Source organism: Poecilia mexicana, unplaced genomic scaffold (genome assembly GCF_051168715.1).
Source record: "Poecilia mexicana isolate PSO_F unplaced genomic scaffold, ASM5116871v1 scaffold_9, whole genome shotgun sequence".
Taxonomy (NCBI): domain Eukaryota; kingdom Metazoa; phylum Chordata; class Actinopteri; order Cyprinodontiformes; family Poeciliidae; genus Poecilia; species Poecilia mexicana.
The window spans coordinates 9,459,878-9,475,543 of record NW_028263378.1 but is presented as its reverse complement, the minus strand read 5'-3'; the positions used below and the strand labels follow the sequence as shown (position 1 = coordinate 9,475,543).

At 37.1% G+C, this 15,666-nt stretch overlaps 2 protein-coding genes across 3 annotated transcripts in view; one reads left to right on the top strand and one right to left on the bottom strand.

Annotated features, from left to right (window-relative positions):
* The first annotated feature begins 1,003 nt into the window (after nucleotides 1-1,003).
* vdac3 (voltage-dependent anion channel 3) lies at nucleotides 1,004-14,311 on the top strand. 2 transcript variants are annotated; one of them, XM_014993629.2, is made up of 10 exons: nucleotides 1,015-1,114; nucleotides 4,635-4,751; nucleotides 6,537-6,608; nucleotides 7,321-7,370; nucleotides 10,016-10,168; nucleotides 10,251-10,303; nucleotides 10,382-10,606; nucleotides 12,097-12,247; nucleotides 13,274-13,331; nucleotides 13,424-14,311. In XM_014993629.2, the coding sequence occupies exons 2-10, from the start codon at nucleotides 4,637-4,639 to the stop codon at nucleotides 13,513-13,515; spliced, it is 969 nt and encodes a 322-aa protein (XP_014849115.1). In that variant the 5' UTR covers nucleotides 1,015-1,114; nucleotides 4,635-4,636; the 3' UTR covers nucleotides 13,516-14,311. The 2 variants fall into 2 exon arrangements, with proteins under 2 accessions (XP_014849117.1, XP_014849115.1); XM_014993631.2 differs by lacking the exon at nucleotides 4,635-4,751 and having other exon boundaries at nucleotides 1,004-1,114.
* Nucleotides 14,312-14,855: 544 nt separating this feature from the next.
* Nucleotides 14,856-15,666, bottom strand: part of ikbkb (inhibitor of nuclear factor kappa B kinase subunit beta) — a 28,337-nt gene continuing 27,526 nt past the window's right edge. Inside the window, exon 22 of the mRNA XM_014993627.2 lies at nucleotides 14,856-15,623. Within this exon, the coding sequence (XP_014849113.1) occupies nucleotides 15,564-15,623 (60 nt within the window). The 3' untranslated portion in view covers nucleotides 14,856-15,563. The remainder of the gene's footprint in view (nucleotides 15,624-15,666) is intronic.

Genomic DNA, 15,666 nt, shown 5'->3' with positions numbered 1-15,666 from the left:
GTAAAAGTAAAAAGTAGCCATCCAAGTAATTACTCAAGTAAAAGTAAAAAAAATATTTGGTAAAAAATGTCTACTCAAATACTGAGTAACTGGTCAAATTATCATTAATTTAATATTTCAAAATTACATAATCAAACAGTGCAAAATATAAAGTTAAGTGGAAATTTTGATATTTTAAGGACAAAAATGACAATAATTCATATAAGTAACAAAATATAACAAAATCAGGCAAATAACATTTTTCCAAATCAGTTTCTTTCAATAAAAATCTTATGAGACTTTAACAAAAACTGCAAGTGTGTGTGTGTGTGTCTGGTGAATTTTTGGTTAAAACGTGTTTGTTCTTTATTTAGTGAAATTACTCACAGTGGGTAGAGAATCCAGAAATTTTACTCAAGTAAGAGTATTGATATTTCATAATAAAATTACTAAAGTAAAAGTCAAAAGTACGGTATAGAAAAGAACCCCCTAAAAGTTTCCAAAAGTTACTCAAAAAAAGTAATTGAGTAAATGTCACTAATTACTACCTAACTCTGGAAATAAATGATTATTCTAACTGATCGCCTGATAGGTAAACTGTTGCGTTGTACCAATGGATGGTAATCAAAATTGAACAAAAGCAAAAATTTAGTCTGATTTAATATCAAACATTGACAAAAAAAAGTAGCATAGCTGTTTTACAGTGCATATAAATTTCTGCTTTCAACTGTATACACCTATACCACAAACATTTTTCAGGAGTTTGTATTGTAGACATCAATTAATCAAGCAGTACTAAAATATTATTTATGGAATAAGAAGAGTGGAAAAAATATTATGTTCTGATCAAATATCATAGTGCTGGCATACAATTATGCAACATCAGTTAGAATGTCACATATTATGCTAAAAATGAATCAGAGACCCTTACTAATGGGTGCTGTATTATAGAGGTCCAATGTTTATTCCCACTTATAACAGTACAGCCACTTACCAATGATATTTACACAACTGCCCCGCCCTCAACGGGAGGCTTGACTGCGCATGCTCACGGAGTGTCTGTTGGTGCTTTCTCCTTCACTCAGCTACACTGAGCAACGGTGCGAAAGTCTACACACTCCGTTGTAAATATAAGGTAAGATACAATAACTTTACTAAAGTTGTAGCTTCTTAAACTTGCCGGGGTGCCTGTTTCTCAGCGTGATTTGTAGTTGTTGACAAAGATGGCTTGACTGTGAGTGAGAAACGAGTCAGAGAGGGGGTGTGGGGGACACCGCAGACGCGTTACCAGGTTTTGATACTAGTTTAGGCCTGTGTTTGTTGTAATCAGCTGCAATAAATACATAAAAATCACTGCAAGCGGCAAAATGCTTCGAAGCCACTTGACAAAAGGTGTTTTTTATAAGTTTACACGTTTTATTAGTTGCGTTAATTCGCATCTAGATGCGCTCAAAAGTAATAACTGGTGAATATTTTATGTAGAAGTATTGACGACATATTTTAAAGTATGCGGGGTATTTATAAAATGTTTGTTTCAGTGCACACTGCATACAAGAGTTACCAGTAGGACACATCCCCTGTGGTGAACATGTTCCCTGAGGGTTAAAACGACAGGATGTTATAAATCTTAAGGAAATTTAGTCATATGGAGTTCGTGAAGAAGCAGAAAAACCAGCAAAACAAAGACTTCTATTTCTCTGGTACTTCCTTTAAAGCCGTGCTTAAGGATTTCATTATGTCTTTACAATGCTAATTGCTTTTAAAAATAATGACGTATATATATATATATATATATATATATATATATATATATATATATATATTTTTTTTTTTTTTTTTTTTACAGTTTTTATGTAAATTTATGCTATTTGTTTTTATGTCGCTATCCAAAGTTCTGAAGTCTGGCTTCAATTCTCTGCCCGTTTTAGATAAAATTAACAATTAGAGATGCAACAATCAGGCTTTTTCTGACCGATACCGACTTTTGATAGTTGGTTTTGTTTTCTTTGAAATCTTAACTCCTTTTCCCAATTTTGACAGATCCAGATTACTTTTAGTCCAAGGAATACACCATAAACATAAAAACAATCCTCCAGGTTACAGGAAAGAGCCAGATGTGCCAGAAGATTTTCTAAACCCAGAGATTTTGAATGATGTTATCGAATTAAGACATGGGGTAGGACAGAGAGGCAAATCTTCAATGTTAATCGTAATTATTAAATCAAAGGTTGCAACTCCAGTATTTTTAAGTCTTTAGACATTTTGATCAAAGCATGTACTTTGATGCAGTTATGTTGAATTTATCAAAAATCACAGAAAGGAGACATGTCCATAAATGGACAAAAAAATGTAATCCTGTAATTTTTTTTATTGAATTAGATTACCAAAAAACCTGCAGCACATTTTCAAACATCTCCTTTTTAGATGTTTAAAGTCTGCAGGAAAAATATTGGAAATAGGTGGCTAGATCTCAAACAGCCACCAAATGAAATCGGTGCACCTCTGGTTCCTGACTTGTATCATATTTTTGTTCAGTTCAATATGGTATAATTTCATAGTTTTGGTGAGTTTTATGATTAGCAACACTACTCTAGGATTTCTTTTAACATTTTACCTGCCGATCTGATAGAGCTGATTGAGGTAAATTTTGTGACTGATTTCTGTCTCTTTAATGCTGATAAAAGGTGATGCTGTAACTATTATTGGGGCCAAATACCACAGGTAAACATGCAGAGTGAATGTTTTCACTGCACACAGAAAAGTAATAGTCAAGCCAAACACATCCAAAATACCACATAATGGAGCAGCTTAGGTTCAACCTATAATGTGTCTGAGGGTTAGTTTTGCTGTACTTGGCCTTATCTGTCTCTCTCACACACAAACACACATTTCTTCAGTGTATGGCACAACCACACACTACCTTGGTTATCTAGAGATTAGGCTGGTGTTGAGTAACCGCTCTTTTTATACATTTTAGATTGTTTTCCCCCTGTCTCTCTCCCTCAGCAGATGTTGAATAGGTCACTTATTTCCTTAAAATCAACCTAATAGTTATATTTTACCCAAGCTCAATGCAACAAATGCCTTTTTAGGCGCATTTTCTTGGGTTTCAAAGCAGCATGTATCAAAATAAAGAGACTGCTCACAACAGATTATGTCTGATTGTCAACAACCACCATTTTGTGTTTGTGTCACCTTATCTGTCCTTTTGACCTTTCAGTTCATTCTGGGTTGCCTGGTTGTTGCCTAATTAAAGTGACCTTGGAGTGACAGGCCCACGTTTGCCTGCATCCACAGAGTGGAGGTATAATAGGGATAAACCCGTTTATTTTATATGGTTTTATTTCGATAGGTTGATGTTAGATGAGGACACATGTTGACTGCCAGGTCACGTGTTGCAGTGTCATGTTTACTGGAGCTAAACTTAGCAGCCAGACAGAGAAATGAAGGCCGTGAGGGGAGAGGGGGGGCAGAGATGGACAGTGTGAGAGGAGGAGGAGTGTCTGTCGGCTGAAATGACAATGACTGACAACAGGTTGCATGCTGTCTGCAAGTATGCAGGCCAGCTTGCACCTACTGAGGAAGCTGAGGGAGAAATTGGGAGCAACTCAGAAGCCACAAAGCTTTCTGACACCGAGCGAAAGAGACTGACTGGAGAGTGATGGGACTGGACCAAAAACATGACAGAAAGCTTTTTGCATCAGTTTAATCTAAGGTATTTACTTTGGTAGAGCCCTATAAAATGCACTTCTTTTTTCTGACCACTTTTATTTACTTATTAATTTAATTAGATTTTTATTAAATATTGTCAGTTATTAAGATGGAAGAAAAAATTTTTTACGGGGAAAATAAGTTATGTTTGAAAGAACATGAAAAATGACCCAAATTCTCTCTGCTCCTAATCTAAATAGTTGTAGTCCAGCATTGATTAAATGCTTTTTACGGCCTGAATTATTGAGTAGTTAAACAGATAACAGTACATTTTAGTTTATAATATGAACATTTACAAAGAGTGAAAAATATTTCTACTCTTGTGTTTTATTAGAAATTAGTTTGACTAAAGGGCATTGCATACCACCATCAGACGGTATGTTAAATTTATTGTGGTGAAGCATTTAATTGATTTGTGTTTTTATGCCCCCAAATTCTCAGATCTGTTCTGAAGCTTCAAATGTCAACAGTTCAGAAATTGGTCACAAAAGCTCTGATCTATGCATCTCTAATAAACATACTTTACTCACTCACTGCTGATTTGCATTTGATGAAATATTAAAACATGTATGTCCTGTTACCACACTGAAATGTTAAAAAAGGTATAATTGTGGAGATGTTCATGTATTTATTTGGTTCCTGTGGGTTATTAACTATCGAATGGCATGGACTCCTTTTTGTTGCTTTCTAAAAAGCTGCTAGTTTCAGGGTTTTTTTTTAACCAGATGATCAATGTGCTTTAACTCCCCAGATGTGGAATATAGTTTATATAGCACTGTGCAGAAAGCCCACACACTATTCTGCTGACCTGTGCGTAATGTTACCACAGTTGCCATAAAATATGCATATATTCAGTCACTGTCCGGTGAGCTGAAGATGTCAGAACTGTGCAGAACTTCTCGCCTTTCTCCTGTTCCTGTTGGTGTTTCCCTCGTCTTGAGGAGACATGGAAGAGAAAGTGGGGATTGTGATGCTGCAGGAGGAGAAGACAGAAACAGGAGTGCAGGCAGAAAACAAAGATGTCTGTGCGGCATGTGAGCACCACGCCCCCGAGGGTCACGGTGAGTGGAGGGGGTGCATGGAGGGAGACGGAGGAAAAACATCATCAGGGTCCCTGGATCGCTTTGGGGTGACGGCGCTGACCTTGGAGCCACTATTAAAGATTTTCCAGTTTCAGTCTGTCTGTTCCAGGCATTTGATTGGACTACACCGGTTCTGACTGGGATACAGTGCCTGATGGGCAAAGTCCAACTCTTCTGTAGACAAGATGATGGGTTTAAGGGTCAGGGCAGGGCGGGGGGCAAAAGTAAGAAAACGATTAAGTCAAACATTAACCCAGCTTTACTGCAAGTGAAGGCAAAAATAATTGCAAATGATCAGACAGAGTCACCTTGTCAGAAATGTCTTCTTACCTCTCAAGGTCATGCATGCATGCTAATTCACGGGACCCTGATGACGGCGTGAAGCAGTGCAGCGCTGGCGCTGTGGAGGACTGCAGCAGCGTATAGCTGCTGACTGGAGAATCCAGCTTTTACTGCTTAAGTTAGCTCTTCTGCGCTCGCTTGGTCGTATGTCTTTGCACATCATACATATTACATCTCCTCCTGCCCTGATGTGTTGCATAATGAAGGATTTTGTTTGTCATGCATTTTGTGAGTGGCAGCAAGTTATCTGTGGTCTGTGGTTCTGCATGTCTCAGCAGGAGAAATGGTTTCATTAGCTTAATAATGGCTGCTGGATTGTGATGGGATTGTTGCCAAAGAATCAATAGTTTCACATCAATGGGCTGGAGATGTCAGTCCCACAGAAAGAAACTCATCTGCTGGCTGGATGGCGCGTGCTGAATGTTTGCGCTGCTTTCCATTGTTTAATGTATGGATGACATCCTCAGTGCTTAGTGTTCAGTTGAAACTTTTTTTTTTTATTTCAGTCTCAGTTCAATGTGATTGGACTAATTTTTTAAGCTTGGTCCACACATGAGGTGAGGCGTTTGCTAAGATGAGACGCTTGACTTCAGTCTGATTGATCTGCTCCAAATGTGTCGTTGTCCTGTTAAAACATTGAACTGTTCCAGTTCTAGACCATATAGTTCTCAAATTAAAAGACTTATTTGAATACATACTTGTGAAAAAAAACATCCACACAAATGTAAAAAAGTAAATTTTATTTAGTCTGCTTGTTGAGTAGTTTATTCCACCATGAAAAACACTATCATATAAAGGTCAAAATCAATACCTCATGCTAATGAGTAGTATATGCAAACTAAACTATAATGTGTAGAATATATCTAATTTCTTTTCAAATTTGCTTCAAAGATCTGATTTATTTCAGTACTTTCTTGAAGTGGTTTTGGGAAGAAGATGCTCAATGTTTCCTGTTTTTTTAGTCACATCTATTTTTTAACATTTTATGCAATGTTTTCTGGGCTTGTTGCTACTTCTATTGATGCTTTTCCTCATGCTTCAAAGTTTTTTTGTTTGTTTTAAAGAAAAAGCTACATTCAATTAATAGCTTTTCAAAGCTTGCTACTCAGAACTGCAGGAAAATGCAACATTTGTCAGTAAAATGCTTAAAAAATATCTACTTTTTGAGATAACGGTGAAGTGGTGAGTGGATCAAGACCATTGTACGGACCAACTGGAGAGGAAAAAATGGGCTTTGTTGAACAACAATCTGGAGATGGAAAAATGAGTCATCAAGCCCAAAACTTCTAATGGAAACTAAACATTTTGGTTTGGAAACATTTGTAAGCTGCCATTATGCATCTTTCAGGGAAATGCAGCTAAGTGTGTATCTGCATGTTTTTGCTGTTAGAATTTAAATGTGGACTGGATGTGTTTCCTCAGGAACAATGGTTGTCCCCCCAGCATACTCAGACTTGGGAAAAGATGCCAAAGATATCTTCACCAAAGGCTATGGTGAGTCACAGGATTAATTTGGACCTGCTCTGCATTAATGCAAGATTCTCTGAATCTAATCAGTCTGTTAATCAAGTTTATTTGTGTAGCACATTTCAAAGCGCTTTACATCATAAAAATACAAAGTCATTAAACAGACATTCAGTAACTGAAGCATTACATTTTGTTGACGTTACACATCAGATTGTTGATTAATGTTTCATTGATTATGTTTCAAAAGCAACTCTAACCAGCTCGGTTTTTAGTTGAGATTTAAAGGACCTCAGTGTTTCGGCTATTGTGTAGTTTTTCGGAAGTTTGTTCCAGATTTGTGGTGCATAGAAGCTGAATGCTGCTTCTCCTTGTTTGGTTCTGGTTCTGGGGATGCAGAGCAAACCAGAACTAGAAGACCTGAGAGATCCTTAATGTATTGTGATGCTAAGCCGTTTTATGAACTAACAATATTTTAAAGTCTATCCTCTGCGCTACAGTAAGGATTTTAGAACTGGGTTTATGTTCTCTAACTTCCTGGTTTTAGTCAGGAAGTTTTAGTCCCATGAACTCTGTGTTCGTGGGACAACCATGGACACAGAGTTTCCTGTGTTCATTCAGGACTCATTTGCTGCATGTTGCACATGTTTATTTATTCTGCAGCTTTTAGAGCCACACTGCAGCCAAAGCGCTTGGCTCTGTTATTTCTCCAGCATTTCCTTTATTTCCTGTTTTTCTTCAGGCTATGGAGTTATGAAGCTGGATATCAAGACCAAGTCTCATAATGGGGTTGTAAGTAGTTTTGTATTTATCTTTCAGTAATTAGAGTTAAGCATTGAACTTAAGCGCTCTCTGTCTTGGACCTCATCTACTTCAGATATAATACACTGGATGTTCTCCTTACTTTTGTCTCTAAGTTGCTGATATTAGATATAAGTTTGATTTTAGACATTGTGTGTTTTCTTTTAAATCTGTTCTTTCAAAGCCATGCAGTACTCTGCAAGAACATTCACATTTGTCACATTACAACCACAAACTTTATTGTGCTTTATTGAGGTTTTCTGTGACAGATTAACACAAATGAGAACAAAATTAAGAAGTGGAGGAAAAGTAAATTGAAATCTGATGGGTGCAGTACAGAGTAGTTTGTTTTTCCCACGCAGTAGCCTGTCACAATAAGCAATATATGAATAACTTGCACAAGAAATTAAAATATGAGCAAAAATTTCCATTTGTTGGCTTGTTTGTGTAGTTTGCTTAATTTTTAAATAATTGCTTCCCTGTAATGTTATTGAAAAGCCACCATTTTGAAAACATTTGACACAATACAGAGTGGTTAGTTTGAACTTTTATTTATTCGATAAAAGTCTACAAACTGGTAGTTTTTCCTGTTCTCCTGTCTGAGCCTGATGATTAATGTGTCTTAAAAGGCAGTTTTGTTTACAGAAACTTCATAATCCATTTTATTTTTTGCTTCGTTGTTTTTTTTTTTTGTTTGGTTATCTTTGATATTTAAAATGTCTTCCAGATACAGTGGTAAATATTCATTAGAAATGAAAATGTATTGATCGTTGACTCCACAGTTATCATTATATTAGATGAAAACTATTTATTATTGTGACAGGTTGAGCCACACTTACTGTTTTTATAACCTTCCCTGCTTGATCAACTTCTCCTCGCCTGTATCCCTGCCCTATTTTCTGAGTGTTTGAGTGTTTTTATGGTGCTTTTTAATCACTAACGCCTGTCAGGCCTTCACAGAACAGCTGAATTCACTCTGAGTGTCTCTGACTGTCTAGAAAGCAATAATATCATTCAGATTATTTATAAAATAACTATGAACCATATGATGCTTTTCTTTTACTTTCCAAGTTTGTGCTACTCATTTTTTACATGAAAGCCCGTTAAAACACATTATTAAATGTAAAAACAAATGTAAGCTTCAGAAAGAAACAGGCTTTATGTACATTATCCTCTGTATCTGCGGAGCTGCAAATATTTCTTCAAACTGTTGCTCTCTTTAACTTTTTCCATCTCTGTTTTTCTGCTTCTTCTTTGGACTCTTCTGTTAGATGTTAAGACAGGAAGGTCTGCGTGTGTTTCCTCAAACATGATGAGTATCGACAGGTGTAGCGGAGATTAGCCAGTAATGTGCACAGCTGTTTTCTTTCCAGCAGTTACTGGGCTGAGTAGCTGGGTTTCCATTACAAATGTAGGCAAAACATTGTTGATATTCTGCTAGTGTGGAAAAAACACAGTTTCACAGTTGCAGCGTTTCCGTTAAATAAGAGACGCAACTAAAACCACACGTAAATAAATTTGTTCATGTGATAAGTCATAAAACATGGTGTGCCATCATCCTCCTTCCACTTCCTGTTAGGGCTGTAGTGATACAATAATCTCACGATATGATACACAATATTCTGCCCACGATACGATATCTATTGCGATATTCAGCAAATGATACAATTCAATACATTTTTGCGATTTTCTGAAAGATTTTAGAGGGACAGAGTGATTTTGGTGACATTTTGTGACTGTTATAGAGTTGGATTGAATTAATTTAACTGAAAACTGATTAAAAGCACCAACTACACAATACCTGGCTCTGGTTGGACATGGACACAGACTTAAAGTCGACAGCTGGACAAAATGAATCAAAGAAGTGGTGAGAAAACATGTTTCATTTATTTGAAACAGTACAAACTGTAGCTTACCTGCATTTGTAAAGTAAATAAAGTGCACCAAGTACCCTGCTCTGAATAGTTTGATACCTTTTTAACCTTGATACTCAACATCTGAAGGAATCACTCTAAGCCTCATGACCTAATCTCTCTCCCGGCGAAGCACGTGATGAGTGAGCAAGGTGACAGTTGGACGTTACGATACTTGCGGATGAATATCGATTTTTTTCTAGGAAAGAAAATATCGATATATATCGCAATATCGATATTATTACACAGCCCTACTTCCTGTCGTCCTCTTTGGCTTTTCATCCGTGACATCCGTGTGATGCGAAAAACGTGTTTCCATTGCAGTTTTGCGAGATATGCTAATTTTGTTACAGCCAGCTCAAAACCTTTTATTGAAGAATATTTCCATTAAGTGAATTATTTTCATAATTCCAATTTGCACCATTAAATGGTCAGTGGAAACAGACACAGCTGCAGCAGTAGCAGACAGTGTTCCTCCTTAAATCCACTCCAGCAGCCTCCCCCTCAGTCCTGCCTTCACTTTTCCTCACCAGTGATTCTCCAGCTTCCAGTTTTCCTTTTTACATAATGGGCCGTGTATTCTTGACACGGCCCATGGTTTCCCACAGCTGCTTATTTTCTCCTTGTTTACTTTCTCACGCCTCTGTATCAGTCTACTAATATGTGATTTTTTTTCCCTGTCTCATTTCATTTTCCACACTTCTTCCCTCTTTGTCCCTGCAGGAGTTTATCACCTCGGGCTCCAACAACACAGACACAGGGAAGTCAGGAGCCCATCTGGAGACAAAGTACAAAGTGAACAATCTGGGGCTCAGTTTCAACCAGAAATGGACCTCAGACAACACTCTGACCGTGGACGTCACCATGGAGGACCAGGTCGGGCTCAGAGTTGTTTTGTGAAAGCGCTGCACTCAGAAGTTGAAAGAATGAGCTCACTGGTTGCCTCTTGTGTCCTCAGCTGGCTACAGGGCTAAAGCTCGGATTGGACGCATTGTTTGTTCCCAGCACCGGGTAACAACGATCCTTTTCATGCTAAATCTGTAAAGTTAAATTAAACTTTACACTTATGCTGTCCTGCTGTCCGTTTAGCAAGAGGAATGGCAAAGTGAAGAGCGCATACAAGCGGAACCACATGAACCTGGGCTGCAACCTGGACTTCGACAAGGCCGCTCCCACCGTCCACGCGGCCGCCGTGCTGGCCTTCAGCAGCTTGATCGGCGGCTGCCAGATGGCCTATGAGACCAAGTCTAAAATGGCTAAATACAACTGGGCCTTAGGATACCAGGGCTCTGACTTCCATGTGCATGCCCACGTGTGAGTAAGGGTGGGAGGTGTAGACTTACAGTTTCGCTGCGGTATTTTGTAGTACTGTTGTAATTCTGATTAAAAAAATTATTTATTACTTTCTTTTAGGTGACTGGTTGTGATTGCATGGCACAGCATTCTTAGCTTCACAAACACAAGTGCTGGTCTTGAAACAGGCTTCTTAAAGAAGTGAGACTTGAATAAACAAACTGCACAGTGACTGCATGTAAAATTTACTGATATGGATGAACAGATAGTGGAGAAAATAGTAAAAATAAAACATGAGATAAATACGGTTTGTCAATTGAAATTGATCAAAATTCTTATCATGATAAGAATTTTTTCTACGATAAATGATACATGATATAATAAATGCCCAATATGAATTTGCGATCATTTTGCAGAGCTAACACTGTGAAACTGTATTCTAAACACAGTTAGAGCAGGTTAAATATAAACTAAATGATGTGCATCAAAACACACTAAAAGCTTCATCTGGTGTTGCTTTAGCACCACTACATGTTCAATTTAAGTCAGCAGATGCTTAACAGATGGCTCCCGGCATTTAAAATGTGTAAAATTAATTTAATCCTGTTTGAGCAGGTGTGGTGTGCAGTTAGCACATTGGTGTCCCAACATGAACCCCAAAGTCAAAAGTACTCAGTAGGCAAATTGTTTTTCCAGCTTAAAACATTTTTTATATGCTCAGCAACAAATTAATCATGCAATATTTTAATAAAACAAAGTGACATTTTTTGTTTTAAACAAAGGCGTAGAGTTTCGTAACTTTTTGTGTAATTGTTTTTGAATTTTTAGGTCTAGAACATCTTTTGATCTATTCTCAGCAAGAAACATGAAAACTTTATTTAAAAAAAAAACCTTTTCAGTTTAACCAAGTTTAATAAATAGATGTGCTCTAGTCTTTTTTTTCCAGGAAAAATTCACTGGATGTTTATAGCTCTTCTTGTAATGAAATTGAAATTAAAGAAAAATGCAGGTAATAAAAGAAAAATCAGTGGTAAGAGTTACTAACTTTAGTCAGAAAATGCCACCAGGTGTTTAATGCGCTACACTTTTAAAATAATAGGGGTGTATATTAAATGTCTGCTGGCTTCTATTAAATATGTATTTGGGTTTCTAATGGCATCTAGTGGACAGTAAGTGAAGCCGGCAAGCCTGTGATTAATGACCAAAATAGCATTCCATACCTTATGGTTATAATTCACATGGGTTTTGGTTGTTTCTTTTAGTGCTTCAAAATAAATGGTTTTAAAAGACCTAAAATATAAATAAAATGAATTAAGGACTATATTCTGATGACTCAAAATGTGTTATATTTAAAATTAACACAAAATATGAGTTTCAGTAAATTGTATTACTGAAAGATGATGTAACAAGTCTCCCTTCTGTTTAAATGTTTCTGGTAAAGGAAAAGGAGATTTCTGTAATAGAGACACTCTTTTATTTTTTTACATTGTGCTCGGGTCTTTTTGTTTCAGTAATGACGGGTCAGAGTTTGGGGCCTCCATTTACCAGAAGGTGAACAGGAACTTGGAGGCGGCGGTGAACCTGGCCTGGACAGCAGGAAGCAACAACACACGCTTTGGGATTGGAACCAAATACCATCTGCACAAGGACTCCTCTCTGTCTGTAAGAAATAACACATGCAGCACATGTTATTTACTGGAGTTAGAAATTCATGTTATGAATGACACTTAGTGGCACATCTGAAATATCCTCTAAAATAAGTGAAAATGTCCTTTTTGAGTGTTGAGGAACTTTTAATGTGTTTATGCACACAAACAAGGATGTTGGTTTCAGTACCGCTTCTCCCCTCAATGAAGACAATATATAAATGTACTTAAATATAAAAAATATAAGTGTTTTTCTTTGTTTCTTGAGTTTTTTCAAAAGAGAGTATATACGTGGGATTGATTTGGAGAGACGGCCTGGAAAAAATTTATCGTTTGGCTTTTCTTTTTCAAACTTCTTATAATGAGATCAAATGTAATAAAGGTTAGTAGTATTTATTTATTTTTTAAAAACTCTGTTTTCATGTAACTTTTTCTCTTCTTAGCAAGTTTTGTCCCAAAAGGCAACAAGGCAGATCTGGTCTCACTGTTTTGGGCAAAAACATTGCTCTAAATATTGACATATAATGCATCAAAAGATCTGTGTGTGTTCATTAATGATGACCTGACATGGTTCCTTAACAGCTGAGGATATGTTTAACGAATATTACATTTTGTTTGCACAAAATCTTTCTTGGATTTTGGTCAGTTTCCCCAGTTTTAAGCTCCTTCAGAATGAGCTGCTTTTTGGCGTCTTGTCATCTTAAATCCAAATAAGCTGCTGCTGGAACTCTGCCTAGGTTGCTAGGAGACGGACTGGGCTTTGCTGGGTTGCTAGGAGATGGATTGGGCTTTGCTGGGTTGCTAGGTAACGGTGCAGCATGCCTGTCGATTGGAAGAGGATTTCTGAAGCAGCTCATTTTCCAGACACAAAAACCCATAAAACTTATTACAAAAAAGCAGCTGTGTGTTGTTTTTTTTAAGCGCATGGACTGTTTTTGAAGTATTAGAGACCCAAATGGAAGTATAAAAATGTACGAAATGTTTAAGAATAATTATAATTCCTTGAATTATGACCTTTTTTTTTTCCTCTCTCTCCTCTCAGGCAAAAGTCAACAATTCCGGCGTCGTTGGGCTTGGATACACACGAACCCTCAGGCCAGGTTTGCCCACTGACATTTTGAATGTTGTTTTTAGCAGAATCAACTCAAAGAGCAATCACCTGAAACTCACTCCCGATGCTCTCCCCATGCAGGAGTGAATCTCTCCCTCTCTGCGATGATCGACGGGAAGAACGTCAGCTCCGGCGGACACAAAGTCGGCATGTCGTTCGAGGTGGAGGCATAAACCAGAGAACGGAAATGGGAAAAGAAAAAAAAACAAAATGGCCTCAAATGTGACGACACTCAGCAACACGTGAACACATCACCCCTCTGAGTCCAACACACACACACACACACACGCTCTTTGGCCTTAACCCTGAAACCCTGATAACCTCCAAGACCTACAGTACTGTAACTACCACCCAGTCCTAATTTATTTTTACATTTTAGTATATCTATGACTTTCAACACAAACCTAAGAGCGTATTTTTATCAGTATGCAGCAAAACGATACGATTAACAAATAAAAGTGCACTTTTAACTTGAGCATTAGTGTTTGCAGAGAAGACGCAAGTTCTGAGGCATCTTTTCATTTTTACTGTCTGGTTGGTTTAGTTACGTTCAGCTGGATTATGGTAGGATTAACACAGGCTGCCTGTTTGGAGTGTTGTGGTTTTGTTGCATGATTTTAAGACTTTTGTGAAAGTTTGTACAAAACGGATGCAATAAAAACCAGAGCGAAAGATGAAACCTCCTTCTCTCAGCCTGAGAAGCTGACTTTGATTCTTCCTCCTGACCTCAGTAGCAAACTGTAAATCCTCAGCTGCCTAAATGTGTTTTTCAGATCTTATTTGGTAAAAAAAAAACAAAACAAAAGGAATCGATTGATATTTGGATTTCCGTGTCAACTCGTCCTGTCATGTTTCAGCCTTTGTCACATTTCACAACTGTGCTGTGGAAGTATAGGAAGTATCGTTAACATGTAGGACCTCAAAGTAATTTCATCGAATAAATGAAATAAAGAATGTCAAACACCACAATCTTGTTGATTTGTAGTATTTTTATTAAGTTAATTATCAGCCATAGAGGAAGTTGGTCTAGTCAGAGAAACCACCAAGGCTCCATCAGTTTCACGATCCACAAAGAAGAGATTTACAAAAACTTTTAAATTTACCTTGCGCCGACCCAAACCGACAACTTCAAGATGGACTTGAACTTTCAGCTGCTCACATTGGGAAGCTTTCTGAATAAAAGTTTTATGGTCAAATGAGACAAAAATATTGAAAATGATTGTAGAGCGAATGTGAGGCTCCAAAACTAATGTGCCAAACAAGCAAGCATAGAGGTGGTAGCATCATGCTGTGGGGATGTTTTACTGCTAGAGGTGCTGCTGCATTGCTTACAGTGGATGAAATTCTTCTAAATTCATCATCTTCCTCAAAACTTGGTATAAAATAAACAAATAGAGCTTCTATTAGTTAAAAGTCTTACAACTAAATATTTGGAAAAGGTTGAATCTGTCTGATGACCAAAGCTGGAAAAACTAACCCGCATAGTAAGAACCGTTAAATGATACACCAAATGTTACTTTGTCAGTATTTGATTTATTTCAGATTGTGTTTATGAGTAAAACTGTGACAGAGAGGTCACTACATTTAAAGAAATGTGTTACCAAAAATATTCTTTCACTCAAAACATGAAAATGAGTTCAAATTACAGCTGAATTGGTTCAACACAAGTATAAAAATACGTCTTAATTTCTTCTAAACACCTGAAATAGCAAATTGTGATTAGAAGATATTTACAGGCCTAATGGTATAATGTGTGTAATAACGCTAATGTTTCCTTCTGTACAGTAACAATTTGGATTAAAAATAAAGCGTCTGTTAAAAAATAATTGTAAGAAGACACACCATAGGGTGGATTGTATTTGTATCAGTTTGCATAAGAGGAAAAAAATCCAGCACAGAAATGGATATCCTTACATTTCTGCATAAAATTATTTACATTCACCTTTAAGTGTAAAACTGAGGATAAAATTTGCAGTTTTTTTTTAGTTAAGTGTTTGTAGATGTTAAAACCCTGCGAAAGATTTTTTTTTAAATATCCTGGTAAGGAAGTATTTTACAAAATAAACCCTAGAATGTTATTTTTTAGATCCCATGTTCCTGGAAATGTGGGATCCCTCAGATAAATCTCTGTTAAACTCCAGAACTGGTTTCGCATCCTCCTGTTGTTACAATCGCCGACCACACGGAGGCAGCAGAGAGTCACGTTTAGGCAAGTTCACTTTCAGGAGAGATCGCTGGAGAAGCTCTGCTCTCCTCGCAGCCACGTCCATTCCTTCAGCATCTAGGAGAAAAAACACAAAATAAAAACACTTTCACCATTCCAG

Excerpts from the sequence above, each read along its gene's own strand:
- vdac3 (XM_014993629.2), top strand. The coding sequence starts at position 4,637 with ATGGAAGAGAAAGTGGGGATTGTGATGCTGCAGGAGGAGAAGACAGAA. Across the intron at positions 4,752-6,536 it reads CCACGCCCCCGAGGGTCACG|GAACAATGGTTGTCCCCCCA; the intron begins GTGAGTGGAGGG and ends GTGTTTCCTCAG. Across the intron at positions 12,248-13,273 it reads ACAAGGACTCCTCTCTGTCT|GCAAAAGTCAACAATTCCGG; the intron begins GTAAGAAATAAC and ends CTCTCCTCTCAG.